The 16,409-nt window shown below is 49.0% G+C and overlaps 7 protein-coding genes across 7 annotated transcripts; 4 read left to right on the top strand and 3 right to left on the bottom strand.

Annotated features, from left to right (window-relative positions):
• Positions 1-750: 750 nt before the first annotated feature.
• On the bottom strand, positions 751-1,779 carry I303_106678 (uncharacterized protein; the record flags this gene model as incomplete). Its single annotated transcript, XM_018411934.1, has 5 exons — positions 751-815; positions 897-1,035; positions 1,142-1,250; positions 1,353-1,507; positions 1,636-1,779. The coding sequence occupies 5 exons, from the start codon at positions 1,777-1,779 to the stop codon at positions 751-753; spliced, it is 612 nt and encodes a 203-aa protein (XP_018259135.1).
• A 1,214-nt stretch (positions 1,780-2,993) lies between these two features.
• Positions 2,994-5,218, bottom strand: I303_106677 (uncharacterized protein; the record flags this gene model as incomplete). The annotated part of the gene is made up of 5 exons (XM_018411935.1): positions 2,994-3,887; positions 3,968-4,026; positions 4,120-4,335; positions 4,400-4,647; positions 4,710-5,218. 5 exons carry the CDS (start codon positions 5,216-5,218, stop codon positions 2,994-2,996), a joined length of 1,926 nt encoding a protein of 641 aa, XP_018259136.1.
• A 715-nt stretch (positions 5,219-5,933) lies between these two features.
• Positions 5,934-7,218, bottom strand: I303_106676 (uncharacterized protein; the record flags this gene model as incomplete). Its single annotated transcript, XM_018411936.1, has 9 exons — positions 5,934-6,133; positions 6,194-6,267; positions 6,337-6,424; positions 6,486-6,544; positions 6,602-6,829; positions 6,882-6,967; positions 7,023-7,055; positions 7,111-7,141; positions 7,202-7,218. 9 exons carry the CDS (start codon positions 7,216-7,218, stop codon positions 5,934-5,936), a joined length of 816 nt encoding a protein of 271 aa, XP_018259137.1.
• Positions 7,219-7,663: 445 nt separating this feature from the next.
• Positions 7,664-11,365, top strand: I303_106675 (alanine-tRNA ligase; the record flags this gene model as incomplete). Its single annotated transcript, XM_018411937.1, has 13 exons — positions 7,664-7,861; positions 7,925-8,042; positions 8,103-8,185; positions 8,239-8,363; positions 8,420-8,490; positions 8,541-8,574; positions 8,639-9,149; positions 9,210-9,615; positions 9,676-9,965; positions 10,022-10,621; positions 10,743-10,952; positions 11,013-11,192; positions 11,258-11,365. 13 exons carry the CDS (start codon positions 7,664-7,666, stop codon positions 11,363-11,365), a joined length of 2,934 nt encoding a protein of 977 aa, XP_018259138.1.
• A 508-nt stretch (positions 11,366-11,873) lies between these two features.
• Positions 11,874-12,734, top strand: I303_106674 (uncharacterized protein; the record flags this gene model as incomplete). Its single annotated transcript, XM_018411938.1, has 1 exon — positions 11,874-12,734. The coding sequence occupies one exon, from the start codon at positions 11,874-11,876 to the stop codon at positions 12,732-12,734; it is 861 nt and encodes a 286-aa protein (XP_018259139.1).
• Positions 12,735-13,467: 733 nt separating this feature from the next.
• I303_106673 (uncharacterized protein) lies at positions 13,468-14,223 on the top strand (the record flags this gene model as incomplete). The annotated part of the gene is made up of 1 exon (XM_018411939.1): positions 13,468-14,223. One exon carries the CDS (start codon positions 13,468-13,470, stop codon positions 14,221-14,223), a length of 756 nt encoding a protein of 251 aa, XP_018259140.1.
• Positions 14,224-15,650: 1,427 nt separating this feature from the next.
• I303_106672 (uncharacterized protein) lies at positions 15,651-16,334 on the top strand (the record flags this gene model as incomplete). The annotated part of the gene is made up of 1 exon (XM_018411940.1): positions 15,651-16,334. One exon carries the CDS (start codon positions 15,651-15,653, stop codon positions 16,332-16,334), a length of 684 nt encoding a protein of 227 aa, XP_018259141.1.
• Between the last annotated feature and the right edge of the window lie 75 nt (positions 16,335-16,409).

Here is a 16,409-nt window from a genome sequence, read left to right as displayed (position 1 = left end):
TGATCCCTCACAAATCTCACCGACCTGTCCTTGCCAATGGCGGCACAACTACTCTGCAGGACCATTTCAGTTTGTCTGGTCTGGCTCACCACCAGGCAATCCCGAGGATCATCAGGTCCGGGATATGGTCTTGCTAATGCACATACAAGTGTGAATCACCACTTCCAACTCATGTTTCCTCCGAAGCCAAGCCACGCCCCGCATGGCTACTTGCCTTTAAAGGAATACTCGTAGGGCTGTTCAGTAGTGCAGACTCCGAGAACGGTACCGAAGCGATCAGGACTTCCAACTCGTAAATTTTTCGCGTCTCTACTTCGTTAGTGGATTGAGATATCCGGCGAAGCAAGGACTTCGTGAGTCTACTGCCTCCCAAAGTTGCCCTGCGGAGGAGGATATCGGCGCTCTCGTCGGCGGTTGACATCACGCTATGGACCGGCTTTCATACACTGAACGGTATTGGCTCCTGTCCGCTTGATGAATACCTTGAATAGCTGCACTGAGACTCAAGATCCGATGACAGTAATATCAGACGGAGTGATGTGCCTACTCTTCTGGATAATGCAGAATGTAAAAAAACCAATGCAAACTTGCTACATTTGCATCGTGGACAGCATTAGATCGACTTTACTCGTAATTAAGGATTTCATCGGGGTCATTTAAGGGTATGAATGTGAGAGGAGATTGCTACAGTCTGCTGCGAGGGAATGTCCAAGCTTCTAGATACGCTATATATGTATGACTGAGTTACGCTTAACCGAGAAGACCACCAACGAGGCCGCCGACGATACCGACGAGGGCATCGAGGAGACCGAGGACTAAGGGATGTTCAGTCAAGTAGCTACGCTCGAAAATCTACGAGATCCCAGAGAGATCAAATCGGAATGAAGCACACTCACCACCACCGAGAAGAGGAGAGAGGACACATTTGAGGTCTACGAGGATACCAGCAACGAGGGTGAGGACACCGGCAAGGATGGCTTCGACACCCTTGAGAACGAGGGTAAGAGCAGAGTCGACTTGACCGAGTAAAGCAGCCTAGTATGTATCAAAACAAACGTATAAGCCTCTCAACCCAGCTCTCATGACCTATTCCCCTTTGTTGGAGGATCAGGCTGGGAGTCCAGGAGGATACAAGACTCACAACAACGGAGATAGAGGCAACATCAGAAGAGATAGAACCGACGAGAGTGTTGACTTGGACAACGACGTTAGCGAGGACTTGAGCGACTTCTTGGGTGACATCTTGTCTCCTAAATAACAAGGAATTCGATCAGCAGCTGAATCACGTACTCAAATGAGGACTGGATTTTGGCGCTGATTGAGCATAGTGGGCTAAAGCGCCATGCACTCACTTGGCGATGGCAGCGATAGCTACATCAGCTTCGACATCAAGACCAAGCTCGATACCCAAAGCTTCACCGCATTTGTTGAATGCGCCAACGACGACGTGGAGACAGGCAGTGACTTCAGCCTCGACAGAGAGGGCAGAGAGGGAACCAGCGGCTTTCTATGTGCGCGAATCAAGGCGATGCAACGTACATCAGCACCACCCCAGGCAGGTCGAAATCAGATGAGTTCAGAGCGGAAAGGCGAATGGGATGGAATGAAAAGCGGATATGGAAGAATGAGACCCACGACATCAGCTTCAAGTTGAGTGACGATGGCCAAAACATCTACATTTCTAGTAGCGACGGCGACGGTATTCTCCTTGATGGGAGTAGGAGCAGCGAAGACGGACCCGATGAGAGGGAGAGCACAGAGAACAGCAGCGAATCGCATCTTGATGGTTTCGAATTGGGTGTTTGGTAGTAGTGATAGGGGATCGAGTTGTGGATTTGGATTGGGTGGAAATGAGTGTGGTGTAAGTTGGACTTATGTTTGAGGTTTTTGCGTTGATTTGAATTGATGAAGAAGAAAGAAGGGAGATGGAAGAGGAAGGCGATATAGGGGGTTTATACATCTTTCACGCCTCTCAAGACTGCTGTCACTTCATGTCTGAACGATCTGAAATGGTAGATCGTGTCAACATCTTGTTGTCCAGTGTGATTGCTAGGCTCGTTTGAAGGGGATGAAGAACGATCCTTGCGCTGAATAGTGCCAAACATCAAGGACACTAAATTGGACGCTAAATGGGGCATCGAGCGCGTTCCGACTTCGCTCGGTGTCGCTGTTTTACTCAGTCTCGCTGATTCTGTTGACCTCGCCTGACCACTATCATCGCAAGTTGCAAATGGGTTTGTAAATCAACAAAACACAATACCTCACACAAAACCAAAATTCAATGAGTCTAAACTGTTAGCTCGACGCAACTACCTCTGGAATTTAATCTAATCTCCTCAAAGGAATCTCCTGCTGGGCGCGTACCGAAATGACCGATACGGCTTGAGCGTTAATTAAGCAAGTCAGCAGATGGGTGAAGCTTGGATCGTGTAATCGCACTTACAATAGCACATCAGCAGTGCTAGAGGTGAGAACCGTTTCAAGCTAATCAAGCATACTGTGTGTGACACGCACACGATGTGTGTCGATGCTTTGGTGTACCATACATTCGGTTTCACGCTAAAAGACGCCTCTTACGTGTGTGTCTACGGATAGATCGCATGAGAGATCCGTGCGAGCATGACCCTATAGGTGCTTTTAGACTCTGGATGGTCGTCAAGCAACAATGTCCATAGATTCCTGTCGCAAATTCAAGTGGATGACATCACACGAAAGCTTGATAGGCGCTCAGCCGCCTGCCATTCCACAAGCCGGCAAGCTCGAGTACGCAGTTCGCTCGATCTGAGATGCAGAGGCTGATTATAGAATGATATCGGTCTACAGTACTTTGGCAATCAACGATGCGCAGTAAAACATAGCAATATAGCGTTACAACGGTACTCGTACAATAGAGGGTCTTTCATTAAATATATCGCTGATCTTATACGGGAGACTCCAACTGAACTGTCCTTCGTGCATCTAGATGGTATCACAGACCGTACCACTGTACCGCATCATCTGAAAGAGGGAATCGTTACTCCCGCTAAATCGCCTCCATGTCCCATCGGCTTCTCGCTGGACGGTATAACATTCATCGCAGGTTTAACAGGCCCTCTGATCCCTTCTTCCGTCTCTCGGATCTGGCCCGCTTGGATTGGGAGGGGCGGCTGTACATCATTTTCGGGATTGAACCCTTTGTTGACCCACGGTAACAGCTTTGAAGTTGGTGGTTCGCTCGGATAATCTGATGAAGGTCTGGTTCTAGTGCCTACGGTCGAAGCGTACTCGAATGGATTTTCAGACTCGTCGTCCTCCACATCGTCTGGTCCAGGCGGGATAGTCCGGACTGTCCTAATTGTCTCATTTCTTGTCAGTCCGCCATGCCCATAGCCATAGCCATTGTCATTTCCACTGCTTTGAGGCGGAATAGGAGGAACGAATGGATTCTGGGGATGCATCGGATCTTCAAGCTGAACTTGTGATCTCGTCGAATTCGATCGATACAGAAGTTCAGGTGAATTATCCTCAGCCAAACTAGCTCTCATCTCGCCTTCTTCCGTACTATAATCGACCGTATAATTCGTTCGTCCGGTAGGCGGTATCGCCGTTTTGGAAGGATCAAACAAGTTATCTTGAAACGGATTCGCATTATCTCTCGTGTATCCTACTTGATCACCATCCTGGCGCACATTGGGATCGTACCAATCTTCATCGTCATCATCGGCTTCTTCCTCGCCGTATGTCTGGCGTTTAGCGTTTCTGTAACGGTATGACCAAGGAGTGATCGGATCTGCTGCCCCGAAGGAAGAACGAGTGACCCGATTGTGAGTGTGATACATTGTGGGAGATAGTTTTTCGTCGCCTTCGGGATCATCATCGAATAATGCTGCTCTAGATCTCTTCTTACGCTATTATCGATTCGAACGATGTTAGCCCTCACTCAAGGTTGTTCATGTTTGTATCATCGAGAGTCGTTCATCTCGCTTACCCAGTGGTACCATAATAGATAAAGTGCGATCAATCCTACCAATATACCGCCGACGATACCTAGAGAATCATCATGATTGTCAGTCACCATTTTGCCAGACCAGTATCCGTGTAAAGCAGCCAATGATGCTCAGCTAGCTGGTCAATACTTACCGACAACAGCGATCGCACTCAATTTGTTACTTCCGCCATCTTTCGTATCTGGACCGGGATTGGATTGCGCGGAGTCGGCTGCATTACCAATTGACGCGGATGCGGATGGAGACGGGTCGTCGGACGCGTATTTCATTGTAGCGGTAGCATTTTCTTCTGGATTTGAGGTGTCAATCTCAGTAAGTACGCCCGGAGTGTCCTCAGGTCCGCTTGGAGCTACAGTGAGTCACGGTCCGTCAGCTGGAGCATAATTCCTCTCACAAGTGATATAGACGCCTACCTGCAGAAGTCGCTTGTGTGGGTCTTGTATTTATATTTGAGCTGGCAATTGCAGAAGATGAGCCGACTTGTAAATTCGCTAAAACAGGCGCCGGCTCAGAAGATGCGATGTCTTCATATGATATAGCGGTGTATGTGTCCCATGAGGTCAAGGATTCAGGGGTGTACGAAGTGGAGTCAGAACTGGAAGAACTGGATGTGAAGAGAGGAGCAGCAGGTGGGACGGGTGGGATGGATGACGAAGTCGGTCTAAATCTTGTATCAGCTTGTTGCTCTCGGCTTGCGTAAGTTGAAGTTGGAGGACAGCTCACTGTGAGGATGATGAACTTTCAGAAGCGATTTGTGAACTCGTCGAGGAGAACGATGCACTTGTTACCTCTGCTGATGATGATGTATGTGTTTGAGGGAGAGTGTGATCACTGGTTGACACGGTGCTACTTGCCGAAGAAGTCGTTTGAGCAGTGGTCAGGCTTGATATGTCCGAGGACGAAGATGTTGATACTACCAGTGTGCTGCTAGTGCTCTGTGTGAATGTCACGGTTCCTTCGGTGACATCTACACTTTGGCTAGATGCCAAAGCAGAAGATTGTGGATTCGCGGTAATTGATGAGGCCTTTGTCTGTTCCAAGGATTGGTTCGTCTCGCTTGCTTCAGTTGGGCGAGTAGCAGTGTTGCTGGAAGTTGAGATCTCATCTGTGGGTATATTCACGCTTCCCGTCAGCTGAGTATGTACTGTTGAAGCTAAGGTCGCTGGATTCGAGGTGGTGAGACGTGCTGAAGATGCGTCTTCAAGCTGGGTGGGGTCCTCAATCTGGGACATTCCGAGAAAGGTGAATTATGGGGATGAAAGCGGGTATATGACAATAACCAGTATTATATCAGTACAGTAGGAAGCCAAATGAGGGTATCAATCAATATCAAAGAGCGTTCGGCGGTCGAACAATATCAGAGGGCCAAAAGGGTAATTTCAGTCGAGATTGTGAACGTTGTAATCAATGAAGAGGAACCATGAATGATGATGAACTTGTTGTTGTTGATATCGCTTTTTCGTCTGCCTGTCCTACCTGTAGGTATCGTTTTGTCTGCTGAGGTAATGAGGTGATTGTCCGAAAGTCGATTTTCAGTGCAAATGGTCAAGTATATGAATCCGAGCAGTGTTTCTTGCTTATGTCGCATCAGGGGTCAAGCCAAAGGAGTAGCAAGAAAGGATCTGATAGAGTGAGTACCAGGTTAGCGAATCCTTTGACGTGTTTAGAGGAGATTATCAATTAGTTTTCATACGTGTCAAATCAAGTACGATCAAGATATTTGGCGACTCAATGTCTATCTCAAGTCTGCTCAATGCGGTCTATCATCAATGACTGACACCCTCTTACTTCTGCATGTAGGATGGGTATGAGTACAAATACTCGACAAGGTTGGATGGATAATCAAAGGATCCTCTTCTGATATGAGCTCCGATGACTGACTACGTTGGCATGTTGGAACTCCCAAGAATGACAGAACGATACATCTCTCACTGGGTCGACTTTCATCTATAGCTTGTTCCAAGATCTCAGAAGTCTATCTTCTATACCCTCCCCAACCCATTTATACATCCCCTCAGCTAAAGCCAAATTCTCCACCTCGTTCTTGAATAGCTTAGCCATGTCCGGCTGACCTGGTCCTCCCATCATGCCTGCGCCTGCACCTGAGAGCGAGGACATAGCAGACATATCTCGAGTGTCGACAGCAGCTATCGCGCATCATCAGTTTCGGAAAGTACAACGTGAGATTTCCTGTCAGTCGCGCTTACAATTGTTTGACCCTAAAATGAGCTTGAAAACACCGTTCAAACCGAACAGATTCAGGAAGTACCACGACAGAGCACTAAAACAGTCCAGACGTTAGCATGACTCCTATCCGAACATGTGATCTGGTAAGAGGGACAAAACTCACGAAACCCATCTGACGTCCAAGTCTGGCATAGGGATGTCCCTAGATAACAGAGATTTAAATCCGGCAGTCAAGGGGAAGGGCAGTCTCACTTGTATACGTAGTCAGCTTTGTGGACTCTTCCCGCGCCTGACATCTCAGATTGAGCTTACTCAAAACGAAGCCAGAGAAGAAAACGTTGATATACTGCATGATGATCATATTAGGCACCCTGTCGTGCTCTTTTTGTTAGCTCCACAATCAGATGTGCGAAGTCGAGCAGACTCACATCATGACACCTTGCTTCTTCATACCTTCCATCATATTATCCATTTGCCCATTATCGAAGGGATTCGCCGGCGTCGCATCATCGCCTTCTTTCTTTGTCGACGGTTTGAGGTATTCTCCTGACGACAGAGCAGAGGCGAAAGATACAGAGAACGATTTGTACTGGGCAGGCGGTAAAGGTGATAGAGGTGCAGTAGCTCGTAGTAGTGCGGCTCGCCCCATTGCCCGTCTACATCGATGTCAGCTGCTACACCTCTCCTGAGCGTGGTAGCTCGACGTACTGTTCTCGGACCGCAGCTGCCGGTTGTTTCTTTGGCGGAGAGTTGAGCAGGAGAGTCACGTAGTGACGAAGCACACCAACCAAGACCTGCGGAAGCGACATCAGCTTGCTGGCGACCATAAGCTCAAGACAGCTAGCTGACCATAATGAGAGTGATGGGTATCAATACCCAATCCTGTCAACGCTCATCAGCACCCTTCCAATCGATGAGACCATTAGATTCTGCTCACCCTGATGGAGGGATCAAGATACAAGTCTTGCCTGCGTCCATTTCCGTATCAGCTATCCCGCTACACCGGAACCGAGATTGCGACAACTCACTCTGCCTTGACACCCATTTTCACACTGAGTTCGCACCGAGCATGCAGTGGTCCATGAAGCAGAAAGAATATGCAGGAGGATTGCTTACCTTCCCCATTGTTACAGGGTTGTAGACGACCGACAGACAAGCTCGCTGAGTAGACCACGTGGAGCGAGATATCACGTGATTTGGATCCTCGGTTTCAGCTCACAGCTCGCGAGTCACCGCAGAGACCCGAGTTTTGAGCTTCTTTCAACTTTCTACCGTAATTTCGCCTCCTTCCTTATCTATCTGCCTTTGCGTTTCATCTCTACTCCTTCTCCTGACCTTATCTCTCACATCGGTCGACTCGAATTGACTCGACTCTTGCCAGAGCACATACTTGTATGCCTCTTGGCGTGAAGTTTTTACCTCGTTTACGCTCTTCACATACATCATTCCGACCCATCCTCCTCAATTCAACACGATTCAAGAGCACCAAAATGTCCTACGCCGACAAGAAGCCCGCCGTACCCACTACTGCTCCTCATCCTTGGCCTTCGCCGGCTGATTGGCCAGCTGCGAAGGTCAGGCAAACATATATCGATTACTTCGTCAAGCAACCTGGATTTGAACATACCTTCTGGCCCTCAAGTGGTGTTATCCCTTTCGACGATGATACCCTTCTTTTCGCCAATGCTGTGAGCTCCTCCCTTTGCCATTCCCTTTGATCACACAAGAGCTTACAATTGGACTCGCACTAGGGTATGAACCAATATAAACCCCTTTTCCTCGGTACTGCCGACCCAAAATCTGATTTATCGAAACTCATAAGAGCCGTCAACAGTCAGAAATGTATCCGAGCGGGAGGAAAGCACAACGGTCAGTCAGCTGCTGCAGGACCTTCCCTTACCCGGATCAGCTGACACTATCGTTTCGTAGATCTTGATGACGTTGGTAAAGACACCTACCACCACACTTTCTTCGAGATGTTGGGTAATTGGTCATTCGGAAACTACTTCAAGGTGAGCTACTTGATTCACGAATCCCTCGATTTTAGCTCATTGTGCCTTCACAGATCGGTGCTCTCACCATGGCCTGGGATCTGCTTACTCGAGTCTACGGTCTGCCGAAAGATAGATTATATGTGACCTATTTCGAAGGAGATGCTAAACAAGGATTAGAACCTGATTTGGAAGCTCAGTAAGTGGAGCTCAGTCGCCCGTCAGACTCTGTTCACTGATGATGGACACCTGCAGACAAATATGGAGAGACCTTGGTGTTCCTGAGAGCCATATCTTGCCTGGAAACGCCAAAGACAACTTCTGGGGTGAGCTATCTTGCATTGATATGTGTGCCAAAAGCTGACCTTCTCCGTAGAAATGGGTGCTACGGGACCCTGCGGGCCATGCAGGTAAGTTGCCGTTTCGTCAAAACTCAGTACATGAGTACATAGGCTTACTCCAGCGTGGTAATAGTGAAATCCATTTCGACCGAATCGGCGGAAGGGAAGTACCCGAGCTTGTCAATGCCGATGATCCCAATGTGCTTGAGATCTGGAATAACGTTTTCATCCAATACAACCGAGAGCAATCTGGTGAATTACGACCTTTGCCAGCCAAACACGTCGATACCGGTATGGGTTTCGAGCGATTAGTATCGGTTCTCCACAACGTTTCATCCAATTACGACACCGACGTCTTCACGCCCATCTTTGCTAAAATCCAAGAATTGACGGGTGGAAGACCGTATGCTGGGAAATTAGGTGAAGAAGACGTGGACGGAGTTGACACTGCCTATCGAGTCATTGCCGATCACATCAGAACACTGACTATTGCTATTTCGGATGGTGGAGTACCTGATAAGGATGGAAGAGGGTATGTGCTCAGACGAATTTTGAGACGAGGAGTCAGATACGCTAGCAACAAGTTCAACGTGAAGATCGGAAACTTCTTCTCCTCCCTTGTCCCTGTTGTGGTGGAATCTTTGGTAAGCCTGATCTTCGCGACATATCTCCAGCAAATAGTTTAATACTGATCTTTTCCGAAGTCACCCATCTTCCCGGAAGTGACCAAGAAGATCCCTGAGCTCGTTGAAATCCTCAACGAGGAAGAAGCTTCTTTCGCTCGAACGCTCACAAGGGGTGAAGCTCTGTTCAACAAATACGCCAGTACCGCTTTGGAAGAGAAGAGGGATGTTCTCGGTGGGAAAGATATCTGGCGATTGTATGACACTTATGGTTTCCCAGTCGATCTTACCCAGATCATGGCTGAAGAACGAGGTCTCAAGATCGACCAAGAAGCTTTCGAAAAGGCCCGATTGGAATCGCTCGAAGCTTCCAAGGCTGGTGGAAAGGACAAGGGTGTTGCAGGTACCGTCAAGTTGGATGTGCATGATTTAGGAGCTTTAGAAGCCAATGATCAAGTTCCAAAGACGGAAGATTCTGCTAAGTACCGTAAGTCGTTGCTACCTGCTTTCGCTTAGTCGCAAGTGCACCACTGAAGCCTTTGCATAGAACTTGATGACATCAAGGCCACCGTCAAATCCATCTACCACTCATCCAAATTTTACTCATCCACCTCCGAAGTCCCCGCCAACGCTCCATTCGGTATCTTGCTCGACAAGACCAACTTTTACGCCGAATCAGGTGGTCAAGAATACGATACCGGTGTTCTTGCCATCGACGGACAAGCTGAATTCAAAGTGGAAGATGTCCAAGTGTACAACGGTTACGTCCTGCATATCGGTCGAATGGAAGAAGGTGAGATCAAGGTCGGAGATGAGGTTATCTCTACGTATGATGAGGTGAGTTTCGAGACGATTGTTCGAAGGTCTTGTGATGCCGACCATCCATCAAATAGCTTCGACGATGGCCAATCCGAAACAATCACACGGGTACCCACATTCTCAACTTCGCTCTTCGAGAAGTCCTTGGGGACCACATCGACCAAAAAGGATCTCTCGTCGCTCCAACGAAACTTCGATTCGACTTCTCTCACGGTAAATCTATCGGTGTACCTGAGTTGACGAAAATTGAAGCCATCTCAAACGAATGGATCAAGAAAGCCGCTCCGGTTTACGCTCAAGAGATGCCTTTGGCCGAAGCTTGCAAAATTCCAGGGCTGAGAGCTGTGTTTGGAGAAGCTTACCCTGATCCTGTCAGAGTCGTCTCATTAGGCTACCCGCTGGAAGAGATTGCCCAAAACATCGAGGATAGCAAGTGGAGGGGTACATCGATTGAATTCTGTGGAGGAACACATGTCGCCAAGACAGATAGCATCAAGGATTTCGTCATCATCGAAGAGTCTTCTATCGCCAAGGGTATAAGGCGTATTGTGGCGGTCACCGGACATGAAGCGCACGACGTGTCCAGAAAGGCCGCTGAGTTCGAGCAGAGGCTGAACAAGATTGCTGAGCTGCAAGGCAAGGAGAAGGAAGCTGCTATGAAGCCTTATTTGGTTGTGAGTGCAATCAATCAATACTTCCCGCAGGCTGCTTCGTCTCCCTGAGTGCTTCTCATGCGCTTGCCCTCTGCGTTCACCCTTGTTTCCATGATTTCCGCTGACCTGACCTGCCTTGCAGGAATTGGGTCAATCGAGCATATCATTGATCAAAAAAGCCTCATTCAAGGCTACATTCGAGAAGATGCAATCCGAAATCGTAGCTGCTACGAAAGCCAAGACAGCCGCCGATTCGAAGGTTATCCAAGATGCAATTAAGGCTTACTTCAAGGAGAACCCCAATGATAATGTTTACGTTGGTGAATTTGAGGTCGCTGGTGGTAATGCCAAGGTGAGTCTCATCTGTTCCGCTCGTCCGAACGCTAGTATGCTGATGCTTGCTACTCAACAGACATTATCGGCTGCCGTCACTACTGCCAAATCACTTTCGAAGGCGGTCTACGTGTTCTCAACCGAAACGGAGACCGGCAAAGTCGCCCACACCAACTACTTGCCTAAACAAATACTGGACAGGAAGGTCTTAGATGCCAAGACATGGTTGGGTGAAGTTAGCAAAATTGTTGGTGGAAAGGTGAGCTTCAGGCGACATAAATCCCGCCGATTATTGCCAGTGCTGATTCAACGTTATATGAACAGGGGGGTGGCCGAGACGATTCCGCCACTGGTGTAGGAAGCGAGCCTTCCAAAGTCACCGAGGCTGTTGCTGCTGCCAAGAGCTTCTACCTGTCGAAGGTCGAGGCTTGAGTCTGATGATAGGATATAGTAGTGACAGACTCAACGCGAAATATTGACTATTGTCTATTTTACAGAAAAATGACATGGGTCACGCAATGCATATAGTGAATCATGCACACTCGTGAAGGAGGCTCGGCATATCAAGCTTGTGCTCTGCCTCAGTCTACAGTGATCCTGACTACTGATTCTCAATTGTCATCATTGGCAATACCTACCCTTCACCGTTCAAATGAAGGGGTTCTGGGAAGCCAAAGGACGCATGGCTTTGCACAAAGGAGACGCGACCGCACTATCCGTAGCCATCCAATAACGATTCTCTGAAAGGTCTAGACTGAGTCGCGCATAACGTTTTGTGACGTCAAGTTCAAGACGGCGCAAAGGTCTATCCTACCACTGTCGCTCCAAAAGGATATAAAAGGCCGAGGAGAAAGAACAATTTACTCTCCGTATGAGTCGACTAACGTTTTACAGCAGTCTAATTTGCCTTTTCTTTGCCAATTGTTCGCACGCAAGCAGAATGCCCGACCTCAACTTGATCGCCGTACCGCCCTCTATATCACTTGGGTCGTTGGCTACAAAGTTCACCCATATGGTCTCTCGAGGTACATCAGTGTCAATTAGGCACTCACAAGATCGAAGAGAACCCACTGCTGATTTCAGTCAAGAGCCCAGAAGGCACGATCTAAGCACGAAGAACGAGCCTATAGATGTCCCGATGATGCTCTTTTATCCATATTGGGCAAAACCTCACGGGCCGGAGCTCCAATACGTATGCCCACTCGACAACTCCAATTCTGGTACTGAAGTCTATAGCCACAGTCAAGGCACTCGCAGACTCGGCGCGAGGTTGATATACAACCCAAGTTTGACGTCACCAGCAGACAAACCAGGAAGATGTTGGCCAGAGGCTGCAGCATTCACCATAGATCTCTTGGACCAGAACAATCAGAGCGGAGGAGCGCTTGGTCCGAATCGCCAAGTCAGTCTCTCTGCCACACAAGGAGACGGTATTCCGGCGGTCATGCAGAGATGGTGCGCGGCGGACCACGTGGCGAGCAAGGAGGCGGTGATTGCCTGGTTTAGAGACAGGAGGAGCGCTGCCAATATGGACAAAAAGATTGGGTGCAAGTTTGCTGATGATCTTGTGACATACGAGAAGGCAGACCCGCCGCAAAAGCTCAATTCCGCCTACGAGCCAATGTCACAAGCCGATCTAAACGATAGCTTCGACGCTTATAAAGGATGGACTTTGGGTGACATCTCCTGCCTTCCCGCCCCGACGGATCATGAGCCAGGCTGGTTGTGGCCTGTGATCAAGCCTGGGGGTGCGGATACTCAATCTAAAGCACCACTCGCTTGCGCGGAGGATACCCAGTAATCGGCCCGCTCTGATATCGCGCGCTTTCATCTAGTTTACGACATTTTGTTCCCCATATAGTCGCGTCATCTTGTGCACTTGCCAAAATGATGGCAGTAGCGTCTGATGCAAGGTTTAAATTATCTGTGCTTCGACAATCAACTGACAGACACGGTGGATGACAACTTCGTCCCGATTAATGCTGCCCGTGGTCTGCAGGTTGACCGTCTCGTCGAAAACGACACAGTACTCTCTACACGGCTTGAAAGCAGGCTTCTGTGACTGTCACGCAGCTCATGCCAGAAAACGCCCAAGCTCACTGTCAAAAGTGGCAATCCTCTAGAAACAACGCCATCCGCACGTCGACGTGGATTCTGCTCACCTTTCATTGTTTCCGAATTCTTCGAGGGGCGGATCGAGACAATCAGCGCCTTCTCAGACCTGCTTGGATCTATACAAAGGACGGGGGCTCTTCTAACCGTTATTGTAGCTCTGCAGCCCGCACCTTTGTTCGTATTCGACAGCAGTTTCAGAAAAAGACCTTCGAGCGGACCTCATCGCGAACATCACGACCAAGCTGTGGAGCAGAAGTCAGCACAGCTACGCAGCTTGCCTATGGGCTATGGGCGCCTGATGACAGCTATTAAAAGACAGACATAGCAATACTCTACGAACATCGCGCTTTTTCCTGTAAGCTTCCTCAAGCCCTGAGCATCTCCGCCACACGACATACCTGTGAGACAGACGACGCATCATGTCTAGCAGCACCGTTACTACCTTCCTCCTTCCCTCCTCTAATCACACGTTCGTGGTGAAAGGCACCAAGACACCATATCGAGGCGAAGGGTCCGCTTCTGGCGGCACCGCAAGAACCGATGTCGCGACGTTGAGCAGATCTCAACCCGGTCGTCCCCGCTCCAGCTCGGAGAAAGAGCCATCAGACGTACCTTTGATGTTACTCTTTCCGTTCAGACGCAAAAAACGTGGACCCGGCTTCAAGGATATCTCCGATTCCAGCACACCGGGCAATTGGCAGTTTGATGCGGGTTCCCGCGCCATCGCAGTCAGACCAATTTATAATCCCAATCTGACATCCGACGGCGAGAGACCGGGAAGGTATTGGCCTGAAGCTTTAACATTCGACCAGACCCTCAAAAACAAGATCAGCCAAGGTGATAACCCAGGAAGGGACACTGACATGGGCCTAATTCCTGCAAAAGGGACCTCGTTCAGGAGCTATTTGGAGGAGTTTTGTTCGTGGGACGACAAAAATAGCGCTCGTGAGATAATCGAGTGGTTTAAGGAGCAGAGGACTAAAGCGAATATGCAGGATCTGATAGGATATAAGTTAGTAGAGGATTACAAGTCCTTTCGGGCCGCTGCTCCCCTAGAAGAGAGGGATTGGCCGGCGAATGAGCTCCCAATGACGCAACAAGAGCTTGAGGAGAGTTTCACTGTTTACAATGACTTGACATTCAGGTGGTCCCTCTCAACAAACTCGTCAGCCTAGTGAGCGATGCTACAGTAGTCGAAGTCGAAGCATTTTCCAGCTATGATCTTAAACCATCACTGGTAGGAGGTGCTTACGAGGCTTGTGTATGGCTTTAGCTTGGCAATATTATGACTCTCATGTCCCTTATGAGCTCCCATATGCATTTCAGACTTCAGTAGCAGCGACTGCTGCAGGTGAGATTGCATGGACGTGATTGGAACCCGCAGTTTCAGGCTCTGAGAAAGGTGCTTACTCCACGTCCCCTTGACATCATGTGAGCCTACTTCGCTCCTTGTGCACTGCTAAATCTCGCTTTGTCAAGACTGGCTTTGTCTCCCTGGACGCGGTACTTGCTTAGGGCGGTCTTAGGAGGTTCTCGGTGGCGTCACGATGGATTGTACGTCCTCGCAGCCACATGAGAGCCTGTTCGAGTCATCACTACCAAAAGTGGCGAAGCTCCAGAAGCCGCACGATCGGCTTTGGATGGCATCCCTCTCTTTCCCCAAGCAGACTGACCACAAACGACTGGGAATCCTTGGTACCGCAGTGCTTCATGAAAATGAGGTTGTGTACGGTAAGCTGTCAGCGACTGCTTTCCCCCAGAGACTAGTGGATTTTCGAGATTTCTATACGTGCTTCGCAGCCTTTTTGAGAACGATGAGGTACGTAGAGGAGGCTAGGCATGAGATGGCCAATGTCGATCCTCTGTAACAACTTTCAAGAACAATCCTAGAAGGCCACTCAGACCCTCAGTCCCAAAGCGGTGGATCTGTCAAGGCTTAACAGCAGAGGTTCTTTCACATCAGCTGAGCCTTTAGACAGCTGGGTGACCTATGTTCTTCACTCCTCGAGACATCCACACACAAACGTTGATTCAAAGGAGAGCTCCTCGGAATTGCCGGTGCTGAGAATGTCGGACTTTGATGGGTCAGGACCTATTCTGACGTTTGAGCTAGATGCCCAAAGGAAAGAATGTTGTAAGAAGAATCATTGAAAGCCTTGAATGATCAAGACGATGACGGGTCGCAAGTCGAGCTCGAGAACCGGAATGATCTTTCAAGAGAGTTTCCTGCTCCGAGCGTTATAAGAAGAACTTCATGCTGATTATCTGCATCTGCCTGTCCGTACTCCTGGTACAGTACACTCATATCTGCCGATACCGGAACCATAATTGATCTACATCGACGAAACATCCAACTTGATAGCTTGAGCAATGCCACAGTCGAGTAATGGAAGAAGGAATACCAACAGGGCCAGACAGCACAGCATGAGCGGTAAGCTTGAGCGCACACACATTTCGCCCATCTGTCTCTTCGTCGTGTCTCACTACTGGTCTCTTCGTGGTGAAGCCGTGTCCAACCTAAACTACACAACGCTGACACTGTTAATTTGACATCCCATGTGTCCCCTTTTTCGTTTCGCGAGCAGACCGACCGCCATACACCATGCTTCTGTGGTACTGGCCAGAAAGATACCCCTCTCTCAGGGACGTGTCTGCGGACAACAGCCCTTCATACCCAAAAGGATATCTATTCGATTCGGGAGTGTATCATTACAGATACCGATGCACGAAAAACACCGCGTCCGCATGCCCTTCTACTTCGAGAGGGACAGCTCGCCAGTGGTTGAGTTATAATAACCTCGCTTCAGCCATGGCAAGAACCGCTAGAGCTGGGTCCGGACCTATTCAGTCCGATATAGGTATGAGCGGTAGACAGGGTGACGATATCTGTATGCTGCTCGACACTTACAATACTGAGGCTCAGAAAAGCGGTGAAGAGGCTCTCAGGATCTGGTGTGAGGGGCACAGAAGGAATATCAGGGCGGATGAAAGTGATATTGCGATCAAAGTGGTAAATAGCAAAGAAGAGTTCGAGAGTGACGCCACTGGTGAAGCCGTGGGTGAGACTGGATCTGTGGGTGTAAACGAAAATGGTGAGCCGACCACTCCGGTCGAGGCGAATCCGGCCAGCTACGAGGAATGGAAGAGTCAGATCTCGCAAAAGTATGCAGGCTGGACTCTGGGAGATGTAAGGAATGGACCACCAACTGTGGTTGATGGTTTCATCTGGCCGATCAATGTGCCTAGTACCGACGCGAGCGGCACTGCGCAATCTAGTACTACGTGAGGATGTGAAGCGCTACAAATCACCTCACAATTCGAGCCGTACCTTCTACTGATGTTCATGCATATTATGTATTTT

The sequence above is a fragment of the Kwoniella dejecticola genome, chromosome 8, assembly GCF_000512565.2.
Source record: "Kwoniella dejecticola CBS 10117 chromosome 8, complete sequence".
Taxonomy (NCBI): Eukaryota; Fungi; Basidiomycota; class Tremellomycetes; order Tremellales; family Cryptococcaceae; genus Kwoniella; species Kwoniella dejecticola.
This window is presented reverse-complemented; position numbering and strand designations above follow the sequence as displayed.